This window comes from Symphodus melops (assembly GCF_947650265.1).
Source record: "Symphodus melops genome assembly, chromosome: 6".
NCBI lineage: Eukaryota > Metazoa > Chordata > Actinopteri > Labriformes > Labridae > Symphodus > Symphodus melops.
The window spans coordinates 15234491-15252203 of record NC_136696.1 but is presented as its reverse complement, the minus strand read 5'-3'; the positions used below and the strand labels follow the sequence as shown (position 1 = coordinate 15252203).

General features: G+C 39.5%; 1 protein-coding gene across 2 annotated transcripts in view; it reads left to right on the top strand.

Annotated features, from left to right (window-relative positions):
• LOC306825432 (voltage-dependent calcium channel subunit alpha-2/delta-1) overlaps positions 1 to 10522 on the top strand; it is a 60725-nt gene extending 50203 nt beyond the window's left edge. The window contains exons 27-40 of one of the 2 annotated variants that reach the window (XM_079346197.1): positions 304 to 366; positions 853 to 956; positions 1495 to 1587; positions 1707 to 1774; positions 1877 to 1915; positions 1998 to 2069; positions 3748 to 3900; positions 4158 to 4210; positions 4557 to 4612; positions 4731 to 4860; positions 5530 to 5642; positions 6410 to 6492; positions 6813 to 6892; positions 8552 to 10522. In XM_079346197.1, coding sequence (XP_079202323.1) covers positions 304 to 366; positions 853 to 956; positions 1495 to 1587; positions 1707 to 1774; positions 1877 to 1915; positions 1998 to 2069; positions 3748 to 3900; positions 4158 to 4210; positions 4557 to 4612; positions 4731 to 4860; positions 5530 to 5642; positions 6410 to 6492; positions 6813 to 6892; positions 8552 to 8588 — 1144 coding nt within the window. In that variant the 3' untranslated portion in view covers positions 8589 to 10522. The remainder of the gene's footprint in view (positions 1 to 303; positions 367 to 852; positions 957 to 1494; positions 1588 to 1706; positions 1775 to 1876; positions 1916 to 1997; positions 2070 to 3747; positions 3901 to 4157; positions 4211 to 4556; positions 4613 to 4730; positions 4861 to 5529; positions 5643 to 6409; positions 6493 to 6812; positions 6893 to 8551) is intronic. The other variant, XM_079346198.1, reaches the window with a different exon arrangement.
• The last annotated feature ends 7191 nt before the right edge of the window (positions 10523 to 17713 follow it).

Sequence of the window (17713 nt, the reverse complement as noted above, 5' to 3'; positions counted from 1 at the left end):
CACCCAGCTCTCCGAGTTGAGCCCTGCCAAGACATGCTGCTTTACTGTAAAGTGGAAAACAAGATAATTACAGCTGTGGGTTTCCTTTCATGGTATGCCCACTTGTCTGAAATAATTTGAACACAAACTTGCACATGCAATGCAGAGTATCTGTTTAATATTAGGGCACATAGAGACAAGTTACTGTGGGCATAAAACAACTTGTCTGGTGTCTGCAGCTTAGCCTCGGAGTTCACAAACACTTTTACTAATATGTGTGATTGACTTTGATGTTTGATTGGCCGTTGTTCTCCATGTTGTCAGGGATGGGATCCTGGCCAGGTTTGTAGCCACAGATGGAGGAATCACAAGAGTCTACCCAAAGAGGTACTCTCCACCAGTTTCTTCTCAGTTGCATGTCTGGTGTTAGCTTTGAGGTTTGGCCCAGCTTTCTGGTGGTGTAAATGTGTGAGATGAAAGTTGATACAGACTTTAATACTCTTTGATTGGTTGGTTGATAGCATTTGCCTGCCTTTTCTCACCTGGTCCACTTCGATGTTTTCTAGAACAAAGGGCACAAAGTCACAAATCCAACATACAAATCCAACATTCAAATGCAGATCATGTCCTTTTGTCTGATCAACCTGTGGGGCTTCCTCTTGGTCAGATGAATGCATTTTATTCTGATAATAAAGCAAAAACACCATCAGCTTTAGCCTTTATGGGATCATGCCACTCCTGCTCTGGGTGTGATTCTGATTCCGATAAAGAGAATTTGGCTTTAAATGAAAACCTGAATTATTAAGACAGATCAAACACTTTTTCTTGGTGTTTCATGTCTACATTGACCCATGGCCATATCATTGTTTGCAGTGCCGGGGAAGAGTGGACTGAAAATCCTGAGACATATGAGTCCAGCTTCTACAAAAGGACCCTTGACAATGAGATTTATATTTTCACTGCTCCGTCTTTCAACAGTAAGTTTGCTCAAAGGTTTGAAAATGTGTATTTATATTTTTATTTCTTTTTGTGTGTGAGTGACTACCCTGTGGTCTGGCACTGATCCTATCCAGATCCGTGCCTTTGGACGTCTTCCCAACACTGCAAGCTGAGATCACACTCTCAGGCCTCTGATATCACCCTCTTTATCCTTCTCTTGTTCCCGCTGTGTCTTTCAGCAATCGTCCCCACCCACCCTCCCTTTCTGCATACTTCTTATCTCCCCTGATCTCTTTAACAGACATCAGGACAGGCAAACTTCAGTGTAACCATGCTTACACTTGGCTGGATTAGCATGTGTCTTAGCTCCACAGACTCCACTCAATTCTCATAAATTGCAAACAGCTAAAAAAGAATGGAATTTCCCAAAGTGTAAATAATCACCCCAATGTGGAGCAATTATTCCCAATTTAACTGTTGTTCACATTCTGAATGTTCTCTGCCATGTACCCGAAATACACGATTTTTCTTAAATTGCCATGGTTCTTGGTTTTCTTCTCCTTTCTCCTGAAAAAGCAGCAGAGGGCAGGGAGCCCGTTACTGAGTCAGGTATTCTAGTGAGCAAAGCAGTGGAGGTCACGATTAACGAAGTCACGCTCAAACCAGCAGGTCTGTCTGGTTGGAACCAGATTTTTTGCCTCTTGTCTTGCAAAATGAATTAAACTATAATAAATGTTCCTGTTGTAACCTGTCACTTGTAATCGATTTTGGATGTTTCTTCTCTGTAGTGGTCGGAGTGAAACTCAATGTGTCATTTTGGATGAACATTTTCATGAATGCTACGTTGAAGTTAAATGTGAGTTCTGGTCATAAAGTAAATTGGCATGCAAATATCTGTGACAATTCCAAATAATGCTGTAATAACACTAATACTGATTTTTCGCTGTTTACCTTTCAGTGCAAGGATGAAATCTGTGGCTGTCTGAGGAATGACAAGGTATCACACTACAGTTATTCTCGTCTTTTTTTTGTACAATTGATATGCTAACATCGTTTCATCTTTTTCTTTTATCCTGCAGCATGTTGACTGTGTAATACTGGACGATGGGGGATTCCTTCTTATTTCTAATCAGGATGAGTATATCAACCTGGTGAGTTCAAAGAAACTGTCCTTGACACTTTATCAGGCACATATTTGCTTCACAGATTTGTTGTTTTTCATGAAACGGTGTAAGGTGGGGGGTTTCTATATCTGTGTTGAATGAATGAAGAGAACATTGTCAAACAGACTTGTTGATCATCTTAGATTTATTTAGCCATGGTCAAATAACATTACTACATAATATACATCACACAAAGTAAAGTGTACTTCTCTATAAGGCTAGAACAAAGAAGACAGTTGGCTGTAAACCAAATATAGCTCTCCTGCTATTGAAAGAGATCTCTTGCACGCGTGTGTATAACATCTTCTCAAACCGAAAAGAATTACTCTCACATGGTTGACACAATTAAAAGATGTACTCACAAATTTATCATGATGAAGCAATCCATGAAAATATGTACTATCAAATGGTCAGCAGTTATAAACCTTCACAAAATTAATGTTTATATCACAGTCAGAAGTCCTTGACTGTGCCAGATTTTTTTTTATTTTATTTTTTACTTTTTTTCAACCTGTCTGCACATCTCAGCTCAAGTTTCTTTTGAACGAGAAACCCATTAATCTTATATAGAGGTCAAATGAAGGGCGTATGACTCTATGACTCAGGTAAGTTATGAGAATGACCTGTTAGCTCTGAGCAGATTGAAAGCTCCTGTAGCAGTACATCCACGTCTCAGGGAAAGTTCAGCACTAGCAAGAGGAGGAGGAGGATCAAAGGGAAGGTTCTGATGGGTTTTAGACAGTCAAGGAAGCTGGATCGAAGAAAGTCCCCCGTGTATGCAAGAAGTCGGCTCTGCCGTATTAGCTCCACTCTTTCAGGCTGCTATAGGCCCCTGTGTGTCAGTGAAGGATATTCAGTGGATTTGGGGAAAAAAATCATATCAGTCAGGATGGGACATCTGCTGCCTTAAATCCATTCCACCATCACAATGTCTGCATTACAGTTCATGAATGAAGCACCCGCCTGTCTTCTTTTTTGTTTCTAGTGGCGTCTGTGGGGATCAAGCCAAATTGTGTCAGTCTTTGTACTTTAGCCAAATAAAAGTTACACAATTCTATGGTCTAAGCCTCAATGCTATTGAAACACGTTTTATATTAGCTCATTTAGGATCAATTCTGATTGTATCTATACAGTTTAAACTGGCTTATTAAAGGATAGCACAGCAAACTCAAAGACAAATCAGCTCGCAACAGCTGCTTTTTTATGCTACCCATACAGACCTTTTTCTTTAATTCAATCAAAGTGGGCTGAATTACTAGCAGATGATTCTACTTTGACAACAAAAAAAACAAAAAAAAACTTCTGAGAGAAAAAGTCTTGTCCCTGGCCAATAGCTTTCATATTCATTAGCAAAATTCTTTAACAAAATTATCCTATAAGAAGAGACATCCCAATATAGCTGATCCAATGGTGATCTGCTACTCCAGAAACTATAGTCTGATGTGATTTAACTTGACTTAATGCATGTTGATTGATTCTTGGCCAATAAAGACAGCTATACTATTTTAAGTTTCTATGCAATTGTTGAGTGGGCCTATTCGTAATGGCCAAGCATGTGAATTAGACTTTTCAATGGTTAATGGTTACCACTATAAATGTATCAGATACAGTGGTGCACACATTGTGTGTGTGTGTGTGTATTTACATTGTGTGTGAACTTGTCTAGATAGGTCAGTTCTTTGGAGAGGTGGACCCTGTGCTGATGATCAACTTGGTCAACACCTCCCTGTATTCCTTCAACAAGACCTATGACTACCAGTCTGTGTGCGACCCCGAGAAAGACAGCAAGGCTGCAGCAGGACCTCGCTCTGTTTATGTGGTAACATACCAGCAGCCATGTTTTTATACATTTTAAATAATTGTGTATTCTACATGCTGACATGGGCCTTGCCAAAGAGGGGAAAAAATGCTGATGCAAAGCCTTATTTATTCTCTTACTTCATAACAATAATATCATTGTATTTCACACGGGTATATAAAATGGCCAATTGCAAAAACTATGACTATGTTGATTGTTTCTTCATCCCCATCCCCATTTGTTTACTCAAAATGTCTTTCTTTTCCTGTCCTCTCCAGCCTACCATTGCAGACTTGCTCAGTATCGGCTGGTGGGCCTCCAGTGCTGCCTGGTGAGTGTACAGGTTGTGTTTGTTTACACGTGTTTCTGAGTGGGAGGACATTTCATCTTCAGGTTTTGTATTGGAGTCGACTTGCATATTGTTGAAGAAGGAGGCCGGCTGGGTCAACGCGGAACAAAGGCAGTTACACAAGATTAAAATGCATTATCATCAGTATCCAACTGCAACTTAACAAGATGTCATAATGGAATTACTCACAGTTCCATAGATATTTACATCATCACTTGCTTTAACCTTTAACAGATTTAAGCTATCATTTAACAGTATGCGGTTATTAAAAGGTCTAATGAGTCCTCCATTGGAATCATTCTTTTTTTAATTTATTGTCCATATCCAGGTCAATACTTCAGCAGCTCTTCTTTGGACTTATGTTCCCAAACCTTCTAGATGCAGGTGAGCCAAAAAGCTGTAGTTCTAAACCACTGGCCACATATGACCACATTGAACCCTACCACTTCCTTGTTCCTACTTTTTTTTGTGTTCTCTCATTAAACCTGTCTTTTATTTTCAGCGGAGACAGCAGAGGAAGACGTACCAGATACCATGTTCAAGGAAAGCTGCATCACAGAGCAGACTCAGTACTTCTTTGACAATGATGAAAGATCCTACTCAGGTGTCCTAGACTGTGGAAACTGTTCCAGGTATGTCTGTGTTCTTTCATATCAGTTTATATGTACAAATCTGTTTGTGCTCGTGTTTAGTGAACTGTGAACATGTTGGGCTATTAAAGATTTCCCACCTCTAAATGGGTCTTCTTCCTTAACATATTTCTTCTAACTGGTCTCTAGAGATGGGTCCAGAATAGTGTCGGTTTCCTGGCCTGTGTTCCAGGCTGATTTCAGGCAGCTGTTTTCTGATGTGTCCTGATCATGCAAAGCTTACCTTGATCTGTCAGTGACCAGAGCTGTAAAAGGAAGCACAACAAGTTCTTTTATCTGTTTTTCTTCCCATGCTCTCTGGCTCTGCTTCAAAAACACTAATACACACATTCATGGACCACTGCACATTTACTTAGCTTTAACCTCCTCTTCTGTCGATTTGGCCTGTCAGTGGAGGTTATATATGTCAGTAATTACTGGGTGTTATGAGTCCCACGTGTCTGGTGCTCTACTCCCCCGATGTTAACGACTCTAGACAAAAACTTTCATGACTCCCATAAAGTCAATCCCAGAAGTAGAGCAAAGGTATGAATGTGGGCACATGTCTGTATTACATATAAAGTAACATCCATTGGTATGATTCTATATGAATACTGTTTAGTGTTGACCTCTATGTGTGTGTGTGTTTGCGTTGCCTTGTCTGCTTTCTAGGATGTACCGTGCCGAGAAGCTGCCATACACCAACCTAGTATTCCTGATCACTGATGCCAGGGCAACATGTTTGTCGTGTGACCCCAGACCGCTACGACAGGCTGAACAACCCTGTATCCTTCCACTCAACTCGTTAAAAAAAAATAAAATCAAACATAGACCAACACTTCCTTCTCTAGCCCTCCATCCATCATCCTTTTGACAGCTGGCTTTAAACACACAACGCAACGACACACGGTTAAGGACTCCGCAGTAGGTCCACCCTGAATTTTCATGGGTGAACAGTAAACCAGATGCAGGGCATATGAAAGCCTGTCTCACATTACTACCAGATTAGATTTCTTTGTTTAAATCTATCTGGACTGTGTGCTGCCATCCGGTAGAATTAAGGTTACAAGTATGGGTGTGTACAATTTGTATCATATTTATATAATTATATGCATACAGAGTGGACTGATATTATTTCAGGATACTTGTTTGACAGATGCGCCTACAGTATATAAAGCAGCTTTCTTCTGGTGTAACAGCACAGGTGTCACCCATTGAGTTTACCCTGGGGTCACAATGAAGGCTCCTAGCTACAAATACTCTGATACCATTTAACAGACAGAGGCTGACAACCAGGTTAAACATATTGTGAAGTTGTTGTTCAAGGCTTGCTGCCTTTTTAGAATTGTTTGATTTTAATCTCTCGCTCAAACAGTTTATAGAAATCACAAATAATCAGGTCGTCTTGACCCAAGGCTGATCACTTCGAACTAGATTGGGCTTTCTGGCAGAGGAAATGAAGAGTCAGCAGTACATCATTTAATTGTTTTTGTGTAAAGTGTTAAAAGTGCACTGCTGATGATCATTCAGATTTTCCTGAGTGTTTGTTCAGCTGAAGGGCCGGATCAATGTGAGCTGGCTCAGAACCCCAGATATCGCAAAGGGCCGGACGTGTGTTTTGACAACAACGAAAATGTAAGAGGCAACCGCATGTGGTTCTGTGCAGATAATATAGTTGAAAAAAGCTCCATTAGCGAGGCTTCACAGTGTGCCTGTCAGTTTATATCTGCTTTTCATTAGAATTCTGTAAAGAGATTCATGGGCCTGCCAACTTCCAGATCTTCCACTCTGATCCACCTAGTTTATTTTGTCTTCATCATTTCCTTCATATTATTATTTGATTACTATTGCATGCAGTTTCAACTTTTTGTCTACACTTTCTTTTCTTTTTTTACTCTTCTTTCATTCTTGTTTTGTTTCTCTGCATCCCATTGGCTGCTGCTCCTGTCGGCTAGGATGAGCCCTTGTGTCCAATCAGCAAATGTTCTGCATTGAGCCCCTCACCTCTTTTGTTCTTTCTGGTGCTGAGTTCAGGGTCAGTGTCCTCACACAGCATCATTACAAACATTACATCTTAACTGTTCCTCCTTCATTGCAGTGTTGTTGGCAACGGCAATCCAGGCACTGCTGGTTCGCAGATCCTCACAGCTGCTTGGTTTAATGAAAAATGAACATTTATTTTTCAATGGTTCTTTTGTAGTCTTTGTTGGGGAACTTCTAGAATATTAATGCTTGACGAGAATTCACGCTTCACCTATCCCACATTATTTCCATGTGCTCTCTCATGTTGGCGTCTTTTTTTTTAATGGTTGCATGGCTACCTCCTCAATGTAATGCAGCATCTTATTAACACCTTTCTTTACGTTATTTTTTCTTCCTGTTTATCATCCCGACTGATGAAAAGCATATTGAATCTTGGCAGCTTAACGTGTTTCATCAATTGGATGCAATAGCTCTACACCAGCACACGACAATAATAGCAGCACATAACTATGCATAAGTTAATCAGCAACCATCACATCTTTAATTACCATTGCTTAGTGCTTTGTCACCAAAAAAATATCTCATAAGTATGTAAGCACATTTGGATTTGTTCTTGCTTTAATCTGTAAAGTACTCTAAGGTTTCCAGTATCATCAAAAGCATTTTCGCAGAATGGAAAAGATCTAATGAAAGTGCATGTATTGTATTTACGTCAGTAAAACAAAAGGGCTAGGTGGATAAATCATGTGTGAGATCATTGCATCACCGACAAACTGTGAACAGTTTATAAGACTTCCAAATATTTGCAATAAGCATTTCTTAAAACTCTATGAACTCAGACTCTCATTGTGTTCCGAAGGCATAGATCAGACACAGAGAAGGCCACTAATTCATCTGGCTGCATGTTTGTATTGTTGAGAGGCTGAGCATGGAAGCAAAGGGAAGGGGAGGATTGGCCGAGGAAGTAGACGAACAGTGAAAAAGTAGGCTTCCCTTTTCCTCTTTCCATCTGTCGTTCTACTTTTGGCTCAACTCCTCATAGGAAGACAGTTTCTGTTCAGGCCAGTCCATTTTGCCAACGGTGTAAACAGAGGAAGCTCCACATGGCTTTCCTGTCCTTTGAATACAGAAGACTCCCACCTCTGTCTGAGGCCTTTGGCAGGCATGGACATCCTGAATACTCCCATCAACTGCAAAAAAAACCTACAACTGCTATAAACAGGCACATGTGCATACACACAGTTACCAGAGATGGAATTAGGTATTTTTCTGTCATTATTAGAGTTCTATTAGAGACTTCAGTGAATATATTTTGTGATTGCAATCTTTCAAACAGCTACATACAATTGTTACGGTTCCACAAAGATGTTTCTGTAGAATTTATTTGCCTTCAATTTTGAACTGGCCAATACAGAGTAACTCCGATATTAGTGCTGGTTAAAACATATGAAAACAAGGGTTGCTATTATTTTCCGAACTTTGACCACATTCTTTGCTTGCCCGTTATTGATGTTTTGTGTCAGCTTCACATGATAATGTACAAAAGAGCATTGGCTGGCATTACTGGCTCAGGAATCTAGGCTCACAATAATTTAGTATTCCAAAGTGCAATATGATCATGAACTGTTATTGCATTAGCAGAAGAAGAGCAGACAGACGGAAAAGGTAACAGACAACTGTCACAGCTATTAACCGCTGATTTCTCCAATAGGAGGATGATTCTGACTGTGGAGGCGGGACCTGTCTAAGCCCGTGTCTTTGGCCAATGCTTGGACTTCAACTACTGCTCCTGTGGCTCTCCACATCTTTGCAACACTTATGACCCCTACATACACACATGCACATTCCTCCGTCATCATCTCATTTCAAGAGAGGCCAGAAGACACTCCAGTTCTGCCATCCAGGATGTATAGAGAATATGTGCAATGAGACATTTTATCAGCATTTCCATTTTCCAATGCCAAAGGGTGCTCATGCATTTCCTCCTCGTCATTTCCAAAAACAGAGACACATTTACTGTGCTCAGCTGCACTCACTCCCATGATATACTCATTAACACTCTCCTATGGTGCAAGAGTAAGAGCTAACCAAACCCTTTAATTCTGCCTCATTTGTTTCTCGGATTAATTTTTTTCGCGGAGGTTGTAGAGTTGTCCCACTATGCCAACTGAATATCATTAAAAGACTGTATGTTCACTGACAGCGTTGATTTGTGTAGTTGTCAATATCGTTTGTTGCTTATTATATTTATTGCGTATGAATCATTATGCTGTAATGATCGTTTATTTTGGCAACCAGTGCAACTAATAAGAATATCCCTTCTGTTTGTGTGTTTTTGAATGTACTGTACCTATGTATTTATCTCTGTTTTTATGTTCTTACTCAAAAACAACTAGTATTTTCTGACTAGATGGGTGTTGCACTGTAGCAGCATGTGCTCAGTACAGAGCTAAAGACAACACTCTGACACCAAAGTTCCACACAGTACTGATACAGTAAACGCAACCTACGGCAGAGTTCTGCAGGCTGGTTTATTTTGAGATATTCCTCTGATGTAGGTGTTCATCCGTTTTCAAGTTATGGAGACAGCTTTTTCAGAGAGCACACGTGCAAATCAAAATGTTGTAGGATCTGACAAACTCAAATATATTTGTGCTTGGTTGGACAACTTCAGTTGATGCATCTAATCCCCAGTGCCTACATAGTAGCTCAGTCTGTTATCTGAATGAAGCAGTGCACCTGAGTTGTTTTCCTACCATGTATGCTATTCTTATGCTAATGCATAGCATGGAGGATAGCCCTTGCACTGATATATTGTGCAATGGGCCAAATCTGCTGCAGTTATTGAACTTTCTGTTGGCCCAAACGTCATAGATTTTGATTATGAGAGAGGAATATAATTTCCTTCCGTGGTCCAAACAAACGTAAACCAGACTTGAGCTTGTGTTCCGACACCTCTCTTTATTGCTCTTGTTTCACCCCTTCTTGATCACTGGACTCAGGAGCCAGGATGACTTTTGAATGACATCAGCATTATAAATTGACTGTTTCTTTAATTTTCTTCTCCTTAATGTTCTCCTCCTTATGCTTGTTTCCTCTTTGTGTTGCTCTATAAGTGCTGTGAAGCAGACGCTGAAAGCTCAGTGTCCAAACGCTGCAATGTCATGGGAAAAGCTTGTTCTGTGTTTGAACGCTGCTTATGCCCAGGGTCAGCATCAGGGCCTGTTGGAGAGATCTAACACTATTACCAGTGGTAACTTTACATTGCCTTACTTTATCAACAGTCATTAAGATCACACAAGTATTTTAGTTTTAGACATTTTAAAAGTTAAAGTCAGTTTTCTTCATCTGGCCCTCATGGTGACCTGCTGGTGTTGAGTGTTCAGAAAATGCCTGTCTATCAAAGTCGCGTGTTGACTTGTGTTTTACCGGGGGGGGAGGGGGGGTCCCGTGTCTATGTGCAGGCATGTGAGTTTCCCTCCGATATCTGATTGTGCTTTAATACTGTACATGAATTACTCTTTTGTGGATCTTGACTAGCCTGAATAAATTTTGTATACATTTGTACACTTATACTATTTACTGTATAAAAGAGAAAATGAAATGGAAGAAAAATGTTTATAATATGGTGTTGATTATTGTGCAAATATAATATATTCACAATAAAAGTGTTGTATTGTTATGACCTGAAGTGCTTCTTTTTTTTTTTTTTATTCTGTCACATCTGGCCAGATGCTTTGGCTCCAGTGGGAGCAGACCAATCATGTCATCCTTCCTAAAGAAAGAGACAGCTGCTTAGGAAGGGAAGCACATCCGCATCTGTGTTTCACCTTGTCTGTTTGTGTGTGGAGTGTTAGCCCTTAGCTCCATACATGCAGGTAACATCATTCCTGCCTAGTTATATCAAGTCACACAAAATGATTAAACAATGATTTTGTATCAGGCTGAAAAAGTATATTTTATTACAATCCCTGATTGAAAGTTTAAAGTCTTGTTTTAACATGCCCAAAAGGGGTTTCACAGTACACTAACCCACACAGGGCTCACCTTTACATCACTGCAGGAAGGTATAAAGTTAAAGGTCCCATGTTATGCCCTTTTTGGGGTTCATATATGTTTAATTTATGCTCATACTAAAGTACGCTCACAATCGGTAATGTTCTCTATTAGTGACGCTCCATGGAGCCCGTCTCATCTGCCTTAGTTTATAATGCTTAGAATCCCCCTGCATCAGGGTCTCCACGTGTGCCAAGTCTGATCTGATTGGATGGCCGATCTGCTCTGTTGTAATTGGTCAGTCTTGTGGTACGGTTATCGGAATTGTTCTTTGTTCACACATGTCACTTTAAATTTTTTCACTGGTCACTTTAACATGCCATTCAACATTATTGTTTTTTTCATTGTCCTATTGAGTTCACCCCATTATAGACCTTTAACACTCAGTATAGGGTAAGTAAAATCAGATTGTTTAAGCCGATGTTATGCTATCCTAAAGATAGTCTTTTTTTTTACTTAATTGCTTACTTGGAATAGTTAATATAATCAAACAGAGAGGTTGACATTTGTTTCAGAGAAGCTGTAGGTGGTTTCCCATATGTTCTATAATCTAAAACTCAAACGTTTTTTTTTCCTTCATGCTAAAAAAAATATATATATATTAAAACAATGGCACCCTTAGACAAAAGTGCCAAGGTCAAGAATGTATTCACCATAGAAATTGTAGCTCAAAACAAACCTAATAATTAGATTAGTCCTGTTTGCTCAGTTCTTCTTTCCCATCCTGGGGTGAAAATATAGAGAAACCACATTTTCACATTTATACCAGAGTGAGAAGAACTACCGAAGCTCCCTAAAAATGAAACAACCGACTGTATCTAGAACAACCTTCCAATGTTTTGAGTTTATGAGAGGCCTCTGGCAACATCTTTAACATGGATAGTTCTCTTCTCTCTACTGGCCGGAGTTGCAGTAGAAAGCCAGATGTTCAACACCAGAGATGCAGAGTAGTTGTAAAACAAGTGCGCTCCACTTGATGGTATTTGTGTTTATCTGAGGGTAATCTAAGAATCAATATGTCCACAGTTTTGAGTGCAAAGTATAAAGGTGTTTGTTTTTCTTGGAGTTGTGTCAGGTTGGGAGGTCCTCGTCTGTGTGTTATATGGTGATACGTGGAAGGGAGGCTGTAACAGGATACTCTTGTAAATGGGGACGAGGTCTTAGCCTTTAACTTGTTGGGCTTAAGAAGTAACAGACGCAGGAAAAGCAGGGGCAAGTTTTGCACCTCTTTTCAATTTGTTACTTAGGATACCTCTGCAGTCAGAAGATCTCAAGAAGAGAATCAACGAGAAATTTAAAACATGATCAAATAAATAAAAGTTGTGTAATGCAACAACAACAACACTTGAATGCAGTTTGTTGCTCATTTCGGTACTCTGGAATTATTCCTTTTAACTACAACAGCTTGCAAACGCCTTCGCTGACATTACGAACTAGAATAACTGTCGTAATGATGGCTAAACTTAGTCAAAACGACACATGTAACAGCTTCCCCACTTTTATCCCAGTTGTGTTATTTGTCTTTTATACGACCCCTGGCAGTCAAAGTGACAGGAAAGACGGTGGGAGAGCAAAAGGGAATTAAATACAACAAAGCATGGGAAAAGACTGTGGATTTAAGATTTGGCATGTGCATTAGACTAAAAGTCCATGTTCTTATTAGAATCAGAAATACTTTATAATTACAGAGGGAAATTCAATTATAATATTATCAAAACCATTTGTTTGGAAAGACATAGAGGAAAACATTAAAATGATTGAAATATATGTCAGGCCAAATATCCTTTATTTTTTTAATTTTCTAGTGAACTCTTAGCCTGCATAATCTGTTGTTTGGACTAAAGTACAAGTGTAGATTTATATAAGGATTTGTGTGACAGGAAAACTCCATTCGATCATTTCATTCCAATCACAACAATTATTCATACAATAGAACCATTGAGAAAAGGCTATTTCATTTACTTCTATCGCCAAAAAACATTTTCTAACTGTTTAAAGGTTTTGTGATTATCAGCTTTTTTCTACACCAGCTGATCTATCACACATATTTTTCGCAGACCATCAGCAGATTTTAGTTCCCCAAGAAAGAACATTTCTACCAATGGTAAGCCATTGCAGCAAGAGCTGTATGACTCAGTGGCGGATCAGTTCAAGTATTAGAGTGGCTTCTTGGGTTTGTTCCACTAATTGCAGGAAGTGACACACGAGATTGATGATGCATCAACAACATGGGCCTGTATCTGGAGCTGCAAATATCAGCATGTCATTAGTAAAGCCCTCTAAAGTTCATTAACATTATTTTGATAGTAAAATGACATCCACTTGCATAGTATTCGACCAGCTAAAGCTATTTTTGGAACCATTTTGCAACTCAGTGACGCTTTGATTGTACTGTTAGCACTAAATTTAGTCCCAGCACTCAAAGCAACCTCTGGATCATGACATCCCCCCGGGCAATCAACCCAAGTCTGAATAAACTTCCCTCAATCTGCTTACTATAATGTGGTTTACATTTAGTACACAATTTTTAATTGGCACCTTTTTTGTTCTTTTCCAAAAACAGTGTACACTTCCTGTAAGCAGCAACGGAAAGGTCACAGTTTTTCCGTCATCATAAAACACAGCAGGTCAGGGTCATCAGGGTCATAGCTCTGACATCTCGTAAAAAAAAAAAAAAAAAAAGAGTCTTAAGTGCAGAGTCTACTGTGTTTTCAGGTAACACCCCCCTCCCCCCTTTAGATAAATCATGTTGTTTTTTTGCGAGGCCTTAGTTTGCAGCTAAAGACAAATGTAGTTATCATCAAATCAAATAAGGTCATTATTACAGAAACCAAATATCTTACAATTCTCATATCTATTCCTGTGACTGTTCAAACTTTCTGGCACCTGTATCTTCTAACCCTCTCCCCCACACGCCTAGCAATAACGTAAGCCAAAGAAAGCATTGAAATACATTAGCAAAAGAAAAAGGGGAAAAATATGTAAGGTGTCAAGACAAATGGGATGTTGGAGAAAACACAAAACACAGACTTGGCATGGGTTATTGGGAAATGCCATAGACTTTCAGGAACCCCATAAACATAATCACACGGTCATCAATTATCGGTTCTCACTACCTTACTACTCCTCTCTTCTTCTCTGACACTTTGTAAAAATGCTCTGCCTGTGTATGACTGTGTGTTCAGTTTGATTGGCAGGCGTTACACTGAAAAAACTCCATCCAGGTGAACAGTCTCAATGGGATACATTCCATTCGTGTCTAGATTGGGGATTGATTTGTGGATTTTCCCTGTATTTAGAGTGGGGCCTAATATACATGAAGTGGTAACATGAGGTGTTAGATTTGTGGGGGACATGCACATTTAGTCATAGGTTCTATGTATGTTTCACCGAGCTCTTAGAATCAGGTGATTTGTTCAGTCTCCTTCATTCGATATTTCTGTGAATTTTCATAATCATGTTAAAGTTTTGTTCATTGAGAAGTCCTGCTACCAGTTTTGTTTTGTTTTTTTTGTGATTTTTTTTTTTTGCTTTCACAGTTGTGGAAGCAGGTACCATTCTTGCATGGTTCTCAAGCCCCTCCAGCCCCTTTAATGTTGCTCTTGCCCATTAGGAACATGCCTAAATCATGATAAGGATGAAAAATGCTTCCGCTATTGGGCCTTATTTTGGCCCTCTGGCAGCATGTGTTATATGTTAGTTGTTAGAGTCCTTCCCCAATGTATATCCTTGAATATGACAGGCAGGAGAAAGGAGTGATGGTTTGGCTGAAATTGATGAGCAAATGCTTTCTCAAGACTCTTTGATATATTCTTTTTTAGAAACGAAATACAATAGTTTGAGACAGTAATATATTTAGATATTTCAATCAGTTTATTCATGATTGCATTACTAGATGCTGACTATCCAAGACTGTTTTATTTTATCAAAAATAAACACTGCCTTATGTTAACTTGTAATAGTTGAGTTGTGTTTATTTAGATACAACAAACACTGATTATAGAGGATCTCTAGTTCTCACAACCTGGGACATTTCATTGATAACAATGGTCTCGAAAAGTCCTAATTGCACATGTGGTACTTCAACTGTAAATATCATACATTTAAAGAGAAGATAAAAATCATGTTGGGACATTTATGACCCCAGTGGATACAGTCTCGTCTTTTATTATACAGCTCAAGGGAATAATGAATGTCTCTATCAGATTTGGTCCCAATCAATTATGAACATGTAAAGCTATGTCACCAGACTGGTGACAGCTATGGCCAGCTGGTGCTGCTGGGGGGAAAGTCATGGGATCACTAAAGTAAGTCATGAGATTCTTCCTCGGGGGGCAATTACTTTCTGTCCCAATCCATATTCTATTGAAATACTATACATCATTTTTTTATGTCCTCATTCAGTGTGTCTGAAAAAACGACCTGGGCATGAATTGGTGTGTGTAAGCATCTTTTTTCAATATTTGCAAATTCTTTCAATATTTAACATGAAAAACGTTGCGATAAAACTGTAGGCGCTAGCTCCTATGGACCTCACAAATTTTTTTTAAAATTGTTTCTCGTGTGTTGTAACTTTTTGTTACCTTGAAGGGTGTCTGGCAAATGAATAAGAGCTACAGGCTGCAAGCAGTCCCACTTGCCCCATGCCATGTTTACCATCGACATGTTAATTACACATATGAGGTCTGACTCATGTGGAATCAAATGTACCTGCCGCCCCAGAGAACCTTACTTTTTCATATGTTCACTTTTTAATTTAACCGACCACCCTCCCTTCACTGTGTGTGTCTCCAACTCTGTGTGAGTCATGCGAGGGTAAATAAGCAGCAAGCGGCAGACAAGACAAGCTGACTGTTAGCAGATGTGTAAGAAATGGGGAAACAGAGGTTAAGGCACTATTTTAGGAACTGCTCTCCCCTTTCCTCCCGTCCTCAGGTACTATTGAGTTTAATTTGTTTGGCTTTATTTTGTCTTACATGCAGAAGTTATTTTTTGTGTAGTTCATGTTAATGCTTGACGAAAAGAAAATGATTGAGTCTTAGTTTCAAGGCAAAATGTGTCTTCATCAAATAGACTCAAAATATCACAGTCAATTAAGTGTGCGTGTTTAAAAACACATATTTCAAGCTCTAAAAGGGAAGTATAGGTAGAAGTGTTAGGCAGTGTTCAGGATGGTTGATTCTAAAATAAACATGTACTGTATCTGAATGTACTACAATAGTACAGTATAGTCCTTATACAATCTACAGTAGGTTGTGTAAGTACACATGAACTATTCGTGGGAGCTCTTCAGTTGTCTGTGCTTCTGAGTGACTGACCTCCACTGTCAGTCGGCTGCCACAATAGAGTGCGTGTGGGATGTTGATGTATTTGTGTGACACACTTCATGTGTACCATGTTAAAGGATGTGTAATTTAAACAGTTATGGTTTGGGTGAATATACAAACTCACCAGCCCAAAGTGACGAGGAATTGTTCCAAGGTTCCCTCTCCAACGTTCACATCAACACCCATAAACACAAAAAACAGGGACGAACAAAAGGCTGAAAAAGGACTGTGGACTGAATCTGTTCTTTCAAGGCGAGCGTCAATGCGACTCAATATGTCCCAAAAACAGAGATAATGCCATGCAATTCCAGGACATGTCCGCTGAAGTGACAGCTTTGTCAAATTGAATAATTAAACCCATCGCAAATGAATATTTAAAAAAAAAAAAACACTTTGCTCTTACCATTCTGAGATCAATAGGTTTCAGGGTTAAGGACAATGAGAAAATGTATTTGTTTGCTGCTACAGAGCAAATTATCGAGGGTTTTAATGTGTTACGGCCCTGTGATCCTCTTTAAGGCTATTTCTGGAGATGTGTTGGTGACTCAGTCTGCTAATGTGCATGCTAATCAACTGAAGTGTTAAAGAAAAAACAGTTCCCCATTTCCGTCTCCTGCCCACTCTTTTTCTTCAGTGTCGAAGTCTGAAAAACCAAATGGAAATATGTCTTGAAGGAAGGACACAGAGATGATGAAAAAAAAAAAAAAAAGAATCCAACAAGAAGAAAAAGTTTTGTTTTGCACACAGCCACATTTGCATGATGTTTGTACGGACAGACTGTGTTTGCACTCTGTTTATTTGTGTTAGCTGTAACTGTCAGCAGATCTCAATTACCAGCAGTGACTCTACAATCACAAACACTGACAACAGGAAGTGTGTGTTTTCTTTTAAAGGAGGATCTCTTGACACAGTATCTGTGTTTACAGCATCATGGCCAACCACTGTCATCACTAAACCCCCACACGCACAAACCCACACACACTCAGACGCACTGACAAAGCCCCTTATTCTCATTAGAGTGAAATACCTGCTCTGTGCTCCCATACTTCCTCCTTTAGAGATCTTTTCCACTTTCCTTATCTCTCCGTGTCCCACACAGACACTCAAACTCTCTCTCAAATTTTCCATTTTAATCCATCTCTCGTACAGAAGGTCACGCGGTTGTTATCTGGAGGAGAGGCTGGAACGATTTGAGGTCACAACGAGGTCCAGCTAATGTTCTGCAGATGAAAACATGACCATATGGACACATACATACACGTGCACATGCACATGCACAGGGGAATAAGAGTATACAACACGTGGCTCACACAATACACAACAACAAATCTTCAGGAAGTCTATTAATAATCCACACACTCCACAAATATGCTCTCACACAGAGCAGCATGGAGTACAGTGGTCTGTATTGTACCTTTCTGCTCCAGTCGAGCCATTTTCCTCTCATCTTACTCTCCATATCATCTCCATCTCCCACTGAACTTCCTCCC